The following is a 15,863-nucleotide window of genomic DNA, read 5'->3' on the forward strand; positions in this document are numbered from 1 at the left end:
GAATGGATAAAGAAGATATGGTACATATATACAATGGAATATTACTCAGCCATAAAAAGGAACGAAACTGGGTCATTTGTAGAGACGTGGAGGGACCTAGAGACTGTCATACAGAGTGAAGTAAGTCAGAAAGAGAAAAACAAATATCGTATATTAGCTCATATATGTGGAATCTAGAAAAATGGTACAGATGAACTGGTTTGCGAGGTAGAAATCAAGACACAGATGTAGAGGACAAACGTAGGGACACCAAGGGAGGAAAGTGGGGTGGGTGGGGGAGGGTGGTGATGGTGGGATGAATTGGGAGACTGAGACTGACATATATACACTAATATGTATAAAATAGATAACTAATAAGAACCTGCTGTATAAAAAATTTAAATAATATTTTTAAAAACCACAAAAAACCCAAGCTGTAGATTGAGGTACTTTAGCATGCAAAGGTAATTTTTAGAATATCAGTTTTGCTTTTGAGCTCCTTTTTTTTTCACTACCTTAACCATTACTTGATACACATTGTTTTTAATAGGAAAAGAAGTAAGTACATATATCATATTTCACCAGAGACTAATCATTCAGAATTATTTAATTTAGATACGTTAAATTTTCAGCATTAAAAGAAATAGGACTTTTTCAATGACAACAATTAAAAGAATGGGATAAAGGGCAGTACTTTGTAGCCACATGTTCACCACAAACACCAATAAACTCGAGAAGGCAAAGAATCATCTGAACACTTTAGCCTCAGAAAATTTTTCCAAATGACTATTGTTTGGGTAATTATCTATTAAAACACTAGTTTTGAAAAACAAGAATTATGTTATTTATCTTGCAGACAAACTTTTATTGGCTGAATATAAATGCTGTATCCGAAACAGTTCCCCTCCTCCCCAGTTTTCTGCACATGTTTCTTTTCCCAAAACACACTTATGGTCAACATCATTCATCCACTTATTCACTCAGTAAATATTTATATAGCATATTTATTATGTGCCCAGCACTAAAGTTTGGGGAATATATCATGGGAAAAAGGATTAAAATTGTTGCCTTCATTGAATTTACTGTACAGTAGACATACTAAACCAACAAAGATGTAGTATGTCAGATAGTGAAAGGAAGTGTTAGGGAGAAAAACAGAGAGGGGAAGAGGTTTATATGGGGGTAGGGAAGGGACTGCAGTTTTAACCAGGCTGGTCAGTGGAGATCTTCCATAAAAGGTAAGAGTTAACAAAGCAACTGTATCAGAAAAGAGAAGATTTGGGGAAAATGAGGTCTGAAAATAGAGGGAAACTAGACTTAAACTAAAATATCAGCTTCTTTGAGGAAAAAAACGTGGTCACCATGTAATATATAAAACTTCTCTATGAGAAAGTTGTAAAATTGTAATATAAAGCTATGCATGTGAAATGAATTCCAGTCTGGCTTGTAAATTTCAAATCTGTCTACTTGACATCTTCAGTTGGTTGTCTAATAGACTTTTTAGACTTAGACATATTCAAAATTAATTTCTGATCTTCCACCACCTCCAATGTGCTCAATTGTCTCCTCCATAATGATATAAATGGTAAGTCCACATTCCCAGTTCTCAAGACAAAAACCTTGAGTTGTCCTTGACTCCATTCTCTCTCTCTCTTATACTCAATATCTAATCTTCAGAGAATTCACTGACTCACCCATCTCTAGATATGTTCAATCAACAACTTTCAATCTCTCTATTTTTAAAACCACAGTCTCAGCCTCCATCATTTCTCACTTGGAAAATAGTAATAGTTTTCTAACTTCCAGCTTTCTCATGTACCAATACTCAGACTGTTTTCAATACAACATAAAGAATGACCCCTTTAAAAGTACATCACTCTCTGGCTCAAAGCTGTCCAATAGCTTCCTACCGTTCTCAAAATAAAAGCTAAATGTCCTACAATGGCTTTTGTGACCTACAAGATCAGGCCTCCTTTTTAGTCTCAGACCTCCCCTCACCTCACTAACACTTGCTTCCCAGAGCATTCCTTCCTTGAGGCCTTCCTACTTGCTATTTCCTCTGCTATGAAAGCATCAATGAGTAGAAAACACTCTATTTAAAGTTTGATGGAAGGTTAGGTTCACTAACTAATAATAATGAAGATTAATTATTTCTAAAGATAAATAAGACAATTAGAAACAAGAGACAAACATACCAGGCATTTAAGATTAGTTACTAAGCATTCATTTTAACTGAGAACTTCCCAACAACCAAGGTAGGGTGAAATGTATACAGTTTAATGTAGTTCCACTGTCTGACAAGTGAGAGTATGTTAAGGTATTTGGTAACAATCTTTCCTGGATTGACATTTCAAGAACTATTTATTAAAATATTATAAAAAGTTTCAGATAAAATAATAACAATGCTTTAAACTTTAATTTTCTCTGTCCAGATTTTTACACAGTGACTTATAAAGTCAGAGGAATGACACTAAATTTCAATTCGGGTAAAGAATTTGTATAAAACAAAGTTGAAACTTCCAGGTACAATACTTCACTGTGGATACAGAAAGATAGAGCCTAGTGACCTTAGCACATAAAAAAATCCAAAATGAGTAAGTACACTGTCCTTTAGCCTGCTTCTCAGCAGAAGTTTTTGTATCATTAAATCAATAGTGGCTAAGTATAAAGAAAACCTCTTGGAAATTAAGGGAGTCGAGCTCACCTTAAAGTACTTTTGTATTTGACGGAGTAAAAAAGGACAAAAGGTAGACAATTCAGACATGGGAAAAATCATAGCCTCAGGGATAGTTCTAACTACCAGGAACACAAGAATCAGTTTAGCAAATAAAGAGAGTTTTTGGATTTGTATGCCTAGAGGGCCAGGAATAAGGAGGCACTGCGAAGGACTTTGGCAAGAAGAAGAACAATTAATATTTATACTAGCAGGTACTGGGTAGTAGGGAGCCACTGAATATTTCAGAGTAGTGACCTAGAAATTTATAGTAAGATTCATCTGGTTCAAGTAAGTACAACTGTTGGAAGGGAGAAATCTCAGGAAAGAAATTAATGTAATCCCCTAGACTTAATATGTTGAAGACCTAGTGTACTTTTGAGGCAAGGTGGCTTACAAAAGGAAGGTGATCTTTATCTTCTTTCATCTAAATCTACCAGGCAGTGTATGTGGCTCTGTAAATATAACACTAAATGAGACAAAAACATGTTCTCTGCACTAATGAGGTTTACTTAGGTTTACTGAATGGAGAAAAAAAAAAGCCATCAGATAAGAAATTATACAGGCACAATGAATGTCATGATATGGGAATCTCCATGTATTACAGATGGATGTTGGGAGGAAAGTACACTTGGACTTGCATTTCAGTGAAGTCTAAGCTAATCTGGAATCCTAATGATGAGCAGGTTTTTAAAGATGAAGGGGAGGACAGGGAGTTGAGGGAATTGTTTTCCTAAGAGAGGGATGTGAGGGGAGAGCCTGTGTCTTCTAGGAAGAATGATTTACATACAAGGGGTCAGGTTTGGAGAGAAAGTGGTGAAATATGAGGCAAAAGGGAGGAGCGGGGAGCAGATCCTGAAGTTCTCTTACGTAGAGCATTGAGGCATTGGATGGGGAGATACTGAGACCTATAAGAGGCTTAATGCATGGTGATAGATGACAGATTTGCACTTTAGAAACATTACACAAGTTCAAGTGAGAGAATGAACGTTCACAAAGCTAGAGGCAAGAGACAATTTAGGAGTCTGCCATAGACAATCTAGTGAGAGACACCAGTGCCTGAACTAAGGTAATTCACCAAGACAACCTTAACACTCCCCTCAGCTTGACTAAGCTTTAGACAGACTTTTTCCCGACTCTAAGCTCCTGACCTCCTTTTTCTTAGAGATTGTACTTTATAAAATGTATAGCTGTAAATTCTTTCTCTGTCTCTTTGAGATGTAAATACCTTAATGCTTCTTGCCAGTTTTACAACCCAGGACTACCTTTCTCAAGGACCTGGGAGCCATCCCTTTGACATGTAACCATCAAGGAAGATAGAGCCCTAACTTCCAGTCTCTGTGGGAGGGGAGGAGCTTAACTTTAGAGGGCACCTTCCTCCAAATTATAAAAGTACCTCCGGTCATGTAAATAGAGAAAGTTCACTTTTCCTTTGGGTAAAGTCCAAAGAGAACATAGATGGCCTCCAATCCCCCTCACCCCACCTCTGAAAATTTTTCACCCCCTTGTTTCAGCAGAGTTTAACTCAGACTGAGTTCTGGTCCCTCTCCTCTACTGCAGTGGTCTTGAGTAAAGTCTTCCTTTCCTTTTTAACTTTGTCCAGTGCACGTTTTCTTTGAAAGAAGTGATAGTGGAGGTGGTGAAAAAATGGACAAGTTCAGATAGACGATAGTAAAACCAGAACTTATTGTATGATTAGCTGTAGGAAGGAGTAAAAAAAAAAAAATGATTCCCAGTTCAGACTTGTGCAAAAGAATATACAGAAGCACCATAAGAAATATGGGAGTTAGGGTAGATTTGTGGGGTAAGGTGATGCATTCAGGCTTAGAAACAGTGAGTTCCACAGGTGAGCTACATGAGGCAAGGAAACTTATAGGCCTGCAAATATATGCAGCCAGAGCTCAGGAGACAGGACTTGGCTAAAGTCATGTACCTCTATATATGACATCTGAAATCTTGGGACTATATAAGCATATCCAGGAAAAGTGGAAAAAACTTGAGGACTATAGGGCTTACATCAAAACTCTAGTGAACCCTAATGCATAAGAATAGATAGAGGAAGAGGAAACCATGAAGCACTGAGAATGATCACCCAGAAAGGTAAGAAAGCAGCGTTACCACCAAATACACAATAGAAATTATAGAACAAATGATGAGAACGTGCACTACCTAGTGCAGTGCTGCTGAGTAACGTCATTTCATCAAGGCTTACCAGATCTGTGCTTTTCATAGCAACCTAAACCAAATTATATCACGAAGAAGGTAATGCGGTCATGTCTCCATATTCTGTATGGTAATTCAGTATAAATTTATTGGGAGTGTATTATGATAATAAATAGGACCTATTAAAATGTTTCCAATTCTTAAAATACACCACTCATTCATGGCAATTTTTCTATTCTCATGGTTGAGGATATTCAGCGACTACATGTTAAAAAGCAGCAATGAGGGTGTTCTCCCTACCATCAACATCATATTTAAGTGCACATAGCTTTTTTGTTTTAATACCAAGAATCACCTCCAGTATTTTAAGATTTGATATGCTCCAATTCATTTGCTGCTGTTGACATTTTGGGGTTGTTTCGAGTAACCTAGCAACTGTTCTTAATTTCTGTCCTAATTTACTTCTATTTATAGAGCACATAGAGACTCAATGGCCTCAATGATATTCTTTAAGGCAGGGCCAGTTTACAAATTGTATGTTCTTAAGTGAGCATAATGTTAAAGATAGGACAAATATTAGTCATTGAATTGAAAACAAGTCACAGTTTCTTTAATTCTGGGTCATATGTAAATATGATGAATCTTTAAAAAGGTGTCATAACTTTATCATGCTGAAATATGATATGACTACAGCTGAAATTACAAAATTTTAAGTGTTTGTTTTTAATGTTATATTCATTAAATTTAATTTCAGCAATTAGAGACCACAGCATTAAATACCTTCAAATAAAAATCTGGCCCTACTCAGCACTGTTAAATGAGTTCCCTTTTTCACTCCTTATCTATAAGACACTATGATCAAAGTTTAAATTGTGTAAGGCAGAACAGACTTTTTGATTTCGTTTTTAGACCTTACTGGCTTTCAAGCTGTTTAGGCAGGAGGGAAGAATCACTAGAACATCTGTCCGTCATGGACAGGGGCAGAGAAAGGTGATTTTAAATGACTACTTGCACAACTGTCTCCAACATGCATCCTATAAAATATCAGGATGATTTTTTTCTGTTTTTATGAGTATGTACCATAAAACTAGAAAATTAAGCCCTATATACCTTGCTGAAGGTAACTGAGGACTCTAAGATAGGAACTAATAGATCACCAAGCTACCATAATTCCACAAAGAAGAAAAACTCAGTGCAGGGCCAAGCATTCCAAAATCATTGAAGAAAATAAGAATGACAACTTTTGGGTAAAACTTTCTGTTCCTACTATCAAAAGTTCCTTTTTGTGAACTTTTTATTCATTTTGTAGAACTCATTATTTCATTTCTACATTATGAATATAAATGTACATAAAAGTGCTAGCATCATTAAGAATCATATTAATACCATCTTCCTTTCAACCTTTTAAGGAAGTTCCAGATATGTCCCCCTCCTGAGGAAAAAAAACATTTCAAAAGATTTTTGGTAATAGAGTGCTAAATATTTACCCCACAAAACCAGGAGACCAAAGCAGTCTTATATGGAAAGACAGAGATTTGTATTTACAAAGCTCTTTGAACTACTCAAAAGGAAGTATAACATTAGCACACACAAATCTATACACGTCTTGAAATTCATTTTTGTAAAAATCAAAATTTATTATTTCCTTTGTGTGAGAAATGAGTTTTCATATATCTAACCTTCAAAAACAACTATAAAATAGACACTATTTTCTTCACCTTTACTTTGAGCATTTTTGACACCCCTTTACCCATTTCTCCCACTCCATCTATTAGTAAAAATAGATATTATTATTATAACAATTTTACAGATGAGAAAACTGTAAGTTAGAAGTATAAACTAACTTTCCCAGGGTCATATGGATAGTAATTGGTAGAACCCTGATTTGAACCAAAGTTTATGTGACCCCAAAGTGCATACTTTTAACTTCTACATTCTATTTATATAGCAGGGCCAAAAAAGGCAAGGCACTTTCTCACCCATTCTATTCACAAAACTCTTTCAATCCATTTTATTGAGTCTTTCTAAATCCACAGTTGTCTCCTAGGTAGGCTTGAGGAATATACTTTTAGCTACCACCCTCCTGACACTCGCAATTTCCTGAGTATCTATGGCTACTGCTGCCCAACTTGCCCACAATAAACCAGGGAAAATTTCTACAAATTAGAATGTTCCCTTTATTCAAATATCACAGAAGCCAATGTGATAAGAGGCTGAGTGAGGAGTAACTGCCTCTGTCTCTGGATCCTTTGCTTGGAGACCCCAGATTGCTGCCCAAGAAATTCCTCCATGATGTGATTCTACTTCAGTAGAATCCATCTCATCAGTGCAAAGTGATCCACCAGGGAGACTATCAAGGTCTGGGCATCGCTACGTAGTTTCCAAGTAGTAACCAACAAACTGATTTTGTTATTGATGGGAGACTGTAGTATTGGGACATTTAGAAATTTGTGAGACTTAAACAGATCTGATACGAAGGCTTATGGCCTTCAGTTTCACGAGTCATCTTTCTGTTAGAGGAATTACGATATCGACACCATAATATGGCTGTAGCGATAGTACAGCAATGAAATCTTAAGGGATTATGAGATTCTACCCAAGTTTACAAGCATGCTACACTGGAAAGAGTGTGGCTGGTACCTGAAGACCTGGAATTTGGCCCCATTTCTATATGACTTGCATAAACTACTGAAACTCTTTGAGTCTAATTCCCTAATTAGTAAAATCAAGAAAAAATTAAAAACCAAAACCCAGGGCTTTTGTTAAATAAGACAGCAATTTGGAAATATTCTATAAACTATGAAGTGTTAATGGTAAATGACATGCCTCTGTTTAAATAGAAAACATGGCTTAACTTATATTTAATAAAATTTTTAAGAAGCTTTTAGGATTTACAAAAATATCTTATTATCATTGAGTTTAAGAATTTTATTTTCTTAGCCTATTTTTTTTTTGTGTGTGTGTGTTTTTTTTTTTTTGCGGTACGCGGGCCTCTCACTGTTGTGGCCTCTCCCGTTGCGGAGCACAGGCTCCGGATGCGCAGGCTCAGCGGCCATGGCTCACGGGCCCAGCCGCTCCGTGGCATGTGGGATCTTCCCGGACCGGGGCACGAACCCGTGTCCCCTGCATCGGCAGGCGGGCTCTCAACCACTGCACCACCAGGCAAGCCCTTCTTAACCTATTTTAATTTCTTTCTGAGTTTTTAAGATAAAAGATGTCTATTTCATCCTTGCTAAGGGCATGAACAAAATAAACAATGAGCTCTGAAGAATGCTCTATAAACCGATAGCAAACCGACTCTCCTGTATCACCGTGGAATGCCTGATCACTGGATATAACCACAGGATCAGTCCAGTGAGTATTCATGTTTAATAATTACGATAATCACTAATTTCCACCGCTGTTCCTCTGCCACCTCATAAGGCATGCACTATTGGTCTTTCAGTATTTTGCTCTCATTGACTGGGGACTCTAAATCATTATTTGTTGGTTACAGACCTTTACAATGCCAAGTGGCATTTGCCACCAATGACAGCAGTAACAGATGATGTTGAGCCAAAGCTACTGGGAGTGAAATGCAGAAAGTAAAATGATAATAAATAACTGTCATTCCATTACTAAACAGTGCCTAAGATTGGTCCTAGTATATGTTCGATAGAGCAGAGTCTGCATAATCCAAGAACCAAAAAGGCATTTACTCCTCAGTAACAGCTGCAAATAAAAAGGAACCCAAATGCTTGTCTTGTGCAGTGACAAGGAATTCTTCACTGAGCATGGTGTGAGTATTCAAAAAATCCTCGACAGATTCCACTTCGAAATTTTATAGTATCTTCTCAAATTAATGGTATTTGGCAAATATGTCAAAAGGTATACTCCGGCCAGTGGACACAAACTTCAGGAAATGCTGGATAGAATACAAAGTCTCAAATGGCCATAAGACTGAACATATGGACTTCCCTGGTGGCGCAGTGATTAAGAATCCGCCTGCCAATGCAGGGGTTCAAGCCCTGGTCCAGGAAGATTCCACATGCCGTGGAGCAACTAAGCCCACGCGCCACAACTACTGAGCCCACGCGCCACAACTACTGAAGCCCGCACACCTAGAGCCCGTGCTCCGCAACAAGACAAGCCACCGCAATGAGAAGCCTGCGCCAACCACAATGAGAAGCCCGCACACCGCAATGAAGCATGGCCCCCCGCTCGCCACAACTAGAGAAAGCCCGCCGCCAGCAACCAAGACCCAACGCAACCAAAAATAAATATATATTTTATAAATAAATTTATAAAAAATAAAATAAAATTAAAAAGACTGAACATATGAATATACTCTAAGTACAGGGATGCAATTATAAGAAATATGGGAATATTAGGGATATAAGAGGCCTGGGAGAGAACATAAAACCTATCTAAACATGATCTTAGTTCTGGTCAGGTGATTTAGGTAGAGGACAGATTTGAGCTATCCTCCTTGGTTAATCATATAAACTTCAGGTATGTGAGCAGAATCTGTTGTGATCAACTCACAAGATAGATATTCAATAAGAGGGTGCTATTGGAGTTAAGTTATCCATACTGTACAATAATTATTCTTTAAATTTAAAAAAAATTGTATTCTTCCTTTCTTTCAGATTGCTGTAGTACCCTTAATTCTGTTCTCTTTCATTCCACCGATCATCTATCAGGTTTGCTGTGGTGGGGTTCTCTGTCTGCTTTTTAGTAAAGGATTCATTCTGCTAACTCTATGTCCTAAGTAAACCAACATGTGGTAATCACTACAGTTCTTAGTGTGGAAACATAATCCACTTATTAGACAAGTTGCATAAATCGGAGCCTCAGTGATCTTATTAGTACAACTGGGATAATGATAGCAGTATAGCATAGTTAACATGATAATTAAATAAATAGTACATGCGATGTGACTACCTTTTCTCATTTTACCCCAAAAGCAGAGACTAAGAATGGAAGGTAGTTTATCTGGGGGAATAGATCTTAAGGAACAGAAGTAGGAGCCTAAGAATGAATCAGGAAAGAAAGGAGAACCAATCCAAAGATATGTTATCAAGCTGGTCACTGCTGTTGGAATTGGCTTGATCCCCTGGGGAACTTTTGAGGACTTGTAGAAAATGCACTTCTATATGGTTCATCCAAGGAATGGAAGAGTATTGGTTAAGAGTTTTCTGGGAGGTGTTAGTGCCTCACATAAGGTTGTGTACGTAGTAGACTATCTGATTTGCTTCCTGAGGGATTCCACACAGCAATTACAGGAGAGCCTCAAGGCAGGAAGTGAATAAAATCCAAGCTATTTGGAATGTATAGGGGAGATTTACAAAAGCAGAGAGTGGCTGGGTTGAATATAATGTTGCTTCCAGTAGATTTGATGGTGATGGGTCTCTTTTACTAGATAGTGGTAAGGGTATAGCCCATAGGCATTCCAAATGAACTGGATTGTCAGGAAATGGCACAATGGAACACAAAGCCAAAATTCAGATCACTTTCAGGGTGACTGCCACAAGGTTAGAAGCAGTGGCTTCTATGAAAGATTCTTAAGATCTGGAACCATGGAGACCATCAGCTTTTTAACCACCATGGGCAAGTGGTCATTTAGCTGCTGTTTTTCCAAGAACAAAAATATAAATAATAATAAGAAGAAGAACCTTATCTTCTCAGCATATAAAGTTTATAAAACTCTCTCGTATGCATTGCCTTCTTTGGAGTTATGAACGATGCTGTGAGAAGGTGTAGTATTATTCTCATTTTTCAGATGAAGAAATTTGAACTTTCTAAATTTTAAGTTTCTTAACCAAGGTTTCATTGTCTACATGTGATAAGGCAGAATGAGAACTAGGGCATGTTTATATTAATCCTAGCATCCTAAAAGGTGCCTTTATTTTAAGATAATTCCCTCCGATCAGTTACTTTGTAAGCCCTGACACATATGCTCCACCTCCAGTGGCTCAGCCGCAGCCCAAGTGCATCAATCATTCACTTCACTGAAAGCGTAAGCAAAGTCTACCATTGCCAAAATTCATTTCCAATTCCATTGCCATTTGTAAGATTTGATCTCTTACCAAGAATGCCTACCAGATTTGAAGGAAACTAACTCCAGGTGCTATGTGTCCCCTGGCTACTACAGGACTTATAGATCAAATAATCAGCAAGAAATAAAAACTCAAGATAACCAACATTTCTAATAAAACACAGGTATTGTGACTGACATATACCTGTTCTAGGCAATTTGAATATTTGAAAACACAGGACTTTCTTAAATTTATCTGTTTCAAACATCTCCAAATTTTATGACACTGACTTAACTAATTAAATAATAATAATAATGATGATAAGGATACTATTGCTACTTAGTTTGTTCTCAATAATCATTATTGAGAACTTACTAAGAGCTAGGCACTGTGTTAAGTGCTCTATTCATTAATTTAGTTGATTCCCACAGTAATCCTCATATAGAGAATACTATTAGTATACTTACTTTACAAATCAGAGAACAGAGGTAGAGAAAGGCTAACTGAGTTTCCCAGTAACCCAGCAAGGAAGTGGCTGATTTAGATGTATTCCCAGGCAGTCTTAGCCACTATGCTATACCACCTGGCTTTCAGACTCAAGGTCTATAGTCTGTTCTCTAGTTGCAAGCTATCAGTAGCTAGGAAGTCAAACTTTCACAAACTCCCAAGCACTGGGTATAAATAAAGTGAAACAGAACATCTCAGAGTAATTCAAAAATTGATGAATATCATCGGAGAGTGTGTGTGTGTGTGTGTGTGTGTGTGTGTGTGTGTTGATGGGGCCAGAAGAAAGCATTGTAGAAAGGAAGAAAAGTAGAGGAATATTGCCTCAGAAGTTGATTTTTCTCCCCTAGAATTTCCAAGTATATTTAAAACTTCGTGGTTTCTCTTTTCTACTCTAAACAAACAGGTACAAATTTCACTTTGATATTTCCATGACTGCTATAAAGACCAAAAGTAGTAAGGAGTGATTCACTACCTAACCAGAAATGGCCTCACTGTGAGCTCTCAAGGTAGAGGAAATCATTCCCCTCATGATGCTGCCCCTGCATTCTAAGGCTCTTCTCCCTGTGCTTTACAAGAACAGCCCCAAATCCAGGAATCCCTACTGTGAGAGGCTGCCTGGATTGACAAGGAGAGGGCACGGCACACAGCTCTCCCCGCAGGGAGGGGACTCACCCGGTCAGTTTTCCCTTCAGTCTGAACACTGGTGTGACTGCGGACCTCGTGATCTTCTTCTAGGTCAGAAACATCCTCTAGTTCCTCTGGAGTCTATAAAAAGAAAGCAAAACACTGCTGGTGGAAATGCAAAATGGTAACCAGGCTGGCAGTACATCAAAAAGGAAGCACAGAGTTATCAATATGACGCAGCAACTCCACTCCTAGGTATATATGTAAGCAGTTCTTTGTAGGAAACTGCCCTCAGTAGGAAACCCCTTTTACTGTGGCTTTAGCAAAGCTATATTGTAACTAACTTTTAAACCAGGCACCTCCATGCTCTACTCATCTCTGGCTCAAGCACACCTTTCAAATCTTTTTTTTTTTTTTTTCTTTCAGATCTTTTAATCACACGAAACGTTGCCTAACTTGTCTGATCTTACCATAGATCAAAGAAGTAGAAATGAAGAATAAGTAATTAACAGATGACCAGATCTCTTCCCTAGCTTCCCCTTCAGTAATCTCAAGAACAAACTGTGTGAACGAGAAAGCCTCTAGAGGAAGATCACAGGAAGTCACTGAGGCTGCATACAGTGGGAGAGGGTGACAACTCTGACCCCTATCCCAATGATTAACTGAGATTACTTCCTTTCTTCCCTTTAAAAGCTTTCAGGCCCGAGCAGAATCTTCGGAGGTGGTTTCTGGGGGATGTTGAATCCACCGTCTCCCCAGATTGCCAGCATTTTGATTAAAGGCACCTTTCCTTTCTTTATCTCTTGACTTTTTTTTTTTTTTTTTGCGGTACGCGGGCCTCTCACTGCTGGGGCCTCTCCCGTTGCGGAGCACAGGCTCCGGGATGCGCAGGCTCAGCGGCCATGGCTCACGCGCCCAGCCGCTCCGCGGCATGTGGGATCTTCCCGGACCGGGGCACGAACCCGTGTCCCTTGCATCGACAGGCGGACTCGCAACCACTGCGCCACCAGGGAAGCCCGAGTATTCATTTTTTAAGTGGCGAGCAGCAGGACCCAACCCATTCGATAACGTACCCGAGAGAAATGAAAACATATGTCCACACAAAAACTTGTAAATGAGTGTTCATAGTAGCATCAATCATAAAAACCAAAAAAACACATCTAGTGATGAACAAACAAAATGCGGTAAATCCATACAATGGAATATTACTTGGCATAAAAAGGAGTAAGTACTGATACATGCTGCAACATGGTAAACCTTAAAAATATTATGCTAAGTGAAGAAAGTCAATCACAAAATAGCACACTACTGTCTGATTCTATGTATTGAAAACTCTAGAACAGTCAAGTTTATAGAGGCAGACATCTGATTTGCTGTTCCTAAAGGAAGGAGTGGAGGAGAGGGCTGGGAGCAGTGACTCTAATGGGCAGTGGTTTCTCTTGGGGATGACAACAGTGTTCTGCAATTAGATAGTGGTAATGATCACATGATCTCATGAATATATTAAAAACACTAACTTTTGTACTTTAAAATGGTGAATTTTATGGTATATGAATTATATCCCAACACATTTTGAAAGAAAAGGAAAGCAAAAATGATCAGAAGGACATTTTTCTCTGAGTAGCAATTTGGCTAACCACCATGTGCTTACCGCAAACCAAGGTGTTTACAGGTGATAAATAAATGGAATAATTATCATTAAAACCATATGACATCAAAACACCAAAAATTGAGACATTAAATTTTCCTAGAACTTAATAAGTTAACATCAACTTTAGTGTCTATTCTAAATAGTTAACCTACTTTCATTTCTTTTTTTTCTTTTTTTAAATTTCAGCTTAAACATCTCTTGTTCAGGGAGATGTCTTGATTAAGAATCCCCTAGACTGGCTTGAGCTCCTCCACCAAGCATTTCCTGAAGCCCTTTACTTTCACTATCACAGTGCTCATCATACTTTATTGTAGCATTGTTTGTTGAATTAGTAAGCCAACAGTTGAACTGTCTGTTCTTTGAGGTAAGGACTAGGTCTGCTCTGCTTACTATCATCTCACCACAACCTACTATTAATACACACATGCTTTTGAATGAATGAAGCAAAATTAACAGTGATAGCCAAAAATACAGTTGGATATGAGCAAAACAAAACATGTCAACAGCAACAACAATTTGTCCTCACTGAACCTCTACTGTGCTTCCATCTTCTGTATTTCAAACTAAATTTTTTTATTTGCTTTTTGTTGTTTTTCTCTGCTCGAGGTTGCCAATCCCTCAGTCCCACCGGGGCAATAATTTAAAGATATCAGTCGTTATTGCAAATATAAAGTACTTAACGAGAATTCTTTTAATATTTTAGTTTACACAGTCTCAATTTTAAACTCTGATTCCTTTGTTACAAAGCTCTGGTGAGAAATCCAAAATACAAACATTTAGGTTTCGTGAAAAATATCCAAAAGTGAAAGTGGAAGGTGTCCTGCATATACACCTGGCTGTTAAAGGGTGGAAAGGGGAAGGAACTGCCTCCTCAGAACAGCTCCGGTTTCCTTTAAACCTTGCTCTGCACACAGGGCCTTTGTTTATTTTCAGGCCTGTGAAGAGCTTTCCTTCCCTGGGGCCACTCCAGACATGGGAACTTGCAATGATTAGCTCACACTGTGGGGCAAAATTACCAATTTCCTAACTACTAATGGTCTCAGTCTTTCTCAGCTCATGGATCTTTAAACAGCTATTTCTTTGTTCTCTGACACTTGCACTGAGCAGCTCCCATCAATTTGCATTGATTTCAACTGACTCTCATTGGATATTAATATCCACCCTCCCACCAAAGCCTCCAGTGTGCTAAGTAGTTGTTATCTATATGTTGATCTCTATATGCAGTCCTTCTTTGCTGCAACTACGTGCAGCTATGATCACAGGGCAATTGACTCCCTCTTCTTAAGTATTAATAGTATGAGTATGCCATGAGGGAATTTCTGTACAATCACATATTTCATTATTAACTATTTTTGTGTATTCTTCCCAAATAGTCTTCAGAAAGGATCTGTACAATTTCCCTCTTGATACATTACCAGCCCCGGTAACATCTGAATAAGTTCAACTGATCAAATTCCTTTTCTTGAGTCTTGTTGTTTTGCAGCTGAAGGCTGTCTGGTGCCCCTACTGTGATCTGTTTCTTATAAATGTCTGTTGTTTATTACTTGGCTTATACTCTATCACGTGGTGACATATAACTTCATCATCAATCCCAGTATTCTGTGCAATTCGAAAATAAAGTGACTTAACCGAAATTAAGAGCAACTGCTGCTCTCAGAAGTCACAAGTACCATTTTTGTTGGTGATACTGCAGGAAGAGATAAGCCTACCATTTACGCCCACGTACTTATGTACTTTTCGTTATGTTTAACAGGGGACTCATAGTTTTCTTGCAAAACCACCACAACTGACCTCTTCTTTTCATGAACAAAATCAGTGGGGGAGTGTTCAAAACACTTGCTGGCAGCATTTTGCATTCTGAAAGGTAAGTAGTTGGATGGTATTGTAAAAATAAAAAGTTAAATACACAATGTCACAGTTTAAGTGGAAACTAAGAAAGAAATAGGAGTACTCTAATCATTTTGGGGGTGTATATTAACACCTTCAAGCTGAAGACAAATAATAACAGAAAGAGCAAACATTTAAAAAAGAGAGGAGGGAGGATGGGCTGCCCTATATTTACACTCTTAGAAACAGCCTGCTTTTACTCATCTAGTCGCTTTGGAAGGTTAACCTTCTGGAAGGGGTGTGTGTGTGTGTGTGTGTGTGTGTGTGTGTGTGTGTGTGTGTGTGTGTGTGTGTGTGTGTGTGTGTGTGTGTGTGTAACTTG

General features: G+C 38.2%; 1 protein-coding gene across 9 annotated transcripts in view; it reads right to left on the reverse strand.

The window, feature by feature from the left end:
- Positions 1-15,863, reverse strand: part of CTNNA3 (catenin alpha 3) — a 1,750,900-nt gene that overhangs the window by 180,675 nt on the left and 1,554,362 nt on the right. For all 9 annotated transcript variants that reach the window (XM_028481840.2, XM_028481834.2, XM_028481839.2 and 6 more), the window contains one exon: positions 12,052-12,144. In XM_028481840.2, coding sequence (XP_028337641.1) covers positions 12,052-12,144 — 93 coding nt within the window. The remainder of the gene's footprint in view (positions 1-12,051; positions 12,145-15,863) is intronic.

Source organism: Physeter macrocephalus, chromosome 20, assembly GCF_002837175.3.
Source record: "Physeter macrocephalus isolate SW-GA chromosome 20, ASM283717v5, whole genome shotgun sequence".
NCBI classification, from domain to species: Eukaryota; Metazoa; Chordata; class Mammalia; order Artiodactyla; family Physeteridae; genus Physeter; species Physeter macrocephalus.